Raw genomic sequence first — 2,989 nt, 5'->3', positions numbered from 1 at the left:
GTTAAAGAGTTTACCTTGCCTGCTAAAAATCATGCATGAAATTCAGCTTCTTGTTTCGCAAATTATATGTGATTTATTTTGTCACCTCTCATGGATGAACGCAGAATGAATTAAATGCAGTGTAGGCTACTATGCAGTGTACTATATGTAGTGTTATGTTTTTATATTTAATGCAAGACCCACGAGAGTGTGACTGGGGAAGAGTTCGATGACTGACGTCAGGAGAAGCCGAGAGAAGCAGAGGTAGCGCGCGCAGACCGATATCGCCAACGTTAACACACAACCTGCACCGGTGCGCTTCACTAGCAAACTAAACTGCTACGTCTTTTACAACTTCTCCACCATAAACACAAGACTGTTACAACAACGGAACGACATCGGAGAGGCTCTACACGGCGCGATGAACCACAACAGTACTGTTAACCAGAACGTCAGTCTGCCAGCTCCAAACAGCGGCTCGGGGAGCATTGTAGATGAGCTGGTTATCACCTCCACCTTCGGGACCTTGTTGTCGGTCGTCTACATAGTCGGCGTGACGGGGAATGTGTACACTCTGGTAGTGATGAGTCATTCTATCCGCTTCGCCACCTCTATGTACATCTCAATCATTAATCTAGCGCTAGCGGACCTCCTGTATCTCTCCACCATCCCGTTCGTGGTGTGCACCTACTTCCTCAAGGACTGGTACTTCGGAGATGTGGGCTGCCGCATTCTCCTCAGCCTGGACCTGCTCACCATGCACGCCAGCATCTTTACCCTCACTGTGATGTGCACGGAGCGATACCTGGCCGTCACCAAGCCCCTGGACACGGTCTGGCGCTCCAAGAGCTACCGCAAAGCCCTGGCCTGGGGGGTCTGGCTTCTCTCCCTGGTCCTCACCTTACCCATGACGGTCATGGTCACAGAGACCACCAAGAGCGCGCCCGACGGAGCAGTGAAGAGGATGTGCGCGCCAACCTGGGCACCCCGGGCGTATAAGATCTACCTGACCGTTTTGTTTGGCACGAGCATCGTGGCGCCTGGGTTGATTATCGGCTATCTGTATACAAAGTTAGCCGGCACTTACTTAGAGTCCCAGAAGAACTCAGTCGTCAACAAAAGGAACACGCGCTCCCCGAAGCAGAAAGTCTTGGTAATGATTTTCACTATAGTTCTGGTGTTCTGGGCGTGTTTCCTTCCGTTCTGGATATGGCAACTGTTCCCGTTGTACCACAACAAACCGTTAAGCCTAGCCTCTAACACGCGCACCTGTATTAACTACCTGGTGGCCTGTCTCACCTACACCAACAGCTGCATTAACCCTTTCCTCTACACCCTCCTCACCAAGAACTACAGGGAGTACCTGAAGAACAGACACAAGAGCTTCTACCGCTACACCTCGTCGTTTAAGCAGCGTACTCCCAGCTTGTATTCCTGCGGGAAGTCGGCATCCTCCTCGAATCAGTTTGAGTTTAACTCGGAGACGCTGGTGATGGGGACTGTGAGGGGACAGTGAGCGTTACAAAGGGAGAGTGTTTTTTTTAACCGCAAAAGGTAACCAGTCTATCTATTATCGTCCCTTTTACGAACGAATATCAACCCGTTTACGCACCTGTCAAGCGCAAAAAGTAATTTGCTAAGCTTTACATTGTGATTTGTCTGGATATATTATGGTTGCTGTGTTATCCTAGAAAAAAAGGAATGTCAGCAACTCTAGTATGGTATTTTATCAGACACACAAACAATACAACATTTTGATCCTAGTTGGATCTTTGTCAAGTCATACACCTTATACATAGCAGCGGGAAGTAGGGGTGCTACAGCACCCCCTGAGAAATCACAATAACAAAATATATATTAATAAATAAATATTTATTTATTTGGGGAAATAATACTTTTTTCACAAAAGTAGTGCACTGGGCCTTTAATAGTACTGTATGGACCGAAATAGTCTCCTGTGAAGAAAAAAAAATTGCAGCCAAAAACAACTTCTGTTGTATTTTCCTTCCTTCCTTCCTTCCTTCCTTCCTTCCTTCCTTCCTTCCTTCCTTCCTTCCTTCCTTCCTTCCTTCCTTCCTTCCTTCCTTCCTTCCCTCCATTTCTTTCTTTCTATCCCTCAAGTTAGATATGGCTGGACAGTGGACAGGTCAATCAGGGCCCGTGTCAACTCAGGGCAGAGCGAGGACGTTTTACATCTTTTTGAATCTGACTTTCTTGTGCTATATTCCTCCTGTTGTCTTTCAACGTGTAGTATCCGTGGCTCCAGTGAATGGCAGGTAGACTCTAATAAGTACTTTCATTGAATACCACCAGGGAGGAAGACACACTGTGGAGGTGGTAGATACAGCTCAGTAGACTCAACAGACAGGTGAAGTGTAAAATATAGAGGTAACTGCCAAAATAAACACCAGCATAGTGTTTTAATAAGGCATTGGGCCACCACGAGCCAGAACATCTTCAATGTACCTTGGCGTAGATTCTACAAGGGTCTAGAACTCTATTGGAGGGATGAGACACCATACTTCCACAAGAAATGTGGTGTTTTGTTGATGGTGGTGGAAAACGCTGTCTCAGGCGCCGCTCCAGAATCTCCCATAAGTGTTCAATTGGGTTGAGATCTGGTGACTGAGACGGCCATGACATATGATTTAAATAATGCTCATTAAACCATTCAGAGACCACTCGTGCCCTGTGGATGGGGGCATTGCCATGGTAGCCAAAATAATGGCCTTCCCAGCATTTCTATACATGACCCTAAGCATGATGGGATGATAATTGCTTAATAAACTCAGGAACCACACCTGTGTAGAAGCACCTGCTTTCAATATTACTTTCTATCCCTCATTTACTCAAATGTTCCCATTTTGTTGGCAGTTACCTGTTGATCAGTAGACTGAGTCACACAGGAGTAAAAGCACTTCCTCTCTCTGCCCTGGATTGTTGCTGTCTGTCTGGCTGAGAAGAACGGGTGCAACTCAGTAGTGGAACATAGCTTCATATTCAAACATTT

The 2,989-nt window shown here is 46.5% G+C and overlaps 1 protein-coding gene across 1 annotated transcript; it reads left to right on the top strand.

Annotated features, from left to right (window-relative positions):
- The first annotated feature begins 400 nt into the window (after positions 1-400).
- LOC120045333 (urotensin-2 receptor-like) lies at positions 401-1,495 on the top strand. Its single transcript, XM_038990214.1, has one exon. The coding sequence runs from the start codon at positions 401-403 to the stop codon at positions 1,493-1,495; it is 1,095 nt and encodes a 364-aa protein (XP_038846142.1).
- Positions 1,496-2,989: the final 1,494 nt, after the last annotated feature.

The sequence above is a fragment of the Salvelinus namaycush genome, chromosome 4 (genome assembly GCF_016432855.1).
Source record: "Salvelinus namaycush isolate Seneca chromosome 4, SaNama_1.0, whole genome shotgun sequence".
NCBI lineage: Eukaryota > Metazoa > Chordata > Actinopteri > Salmoniformes > Salmonidae > Salvelinus > Salvelinus namaycush.
This window is presented reverse-complemented; position numbering and strand designations above follow the sequence as displayed.

Excerpts from the sequence above, each read along its gene's own strand:
- LOC120045333 (XM_038990214.1), top strand. The coding sequence starts at position 401 with ATGAACCACAACAGTACTGTTAACCAGAACGTCAGTCTGCCAGCTCCA.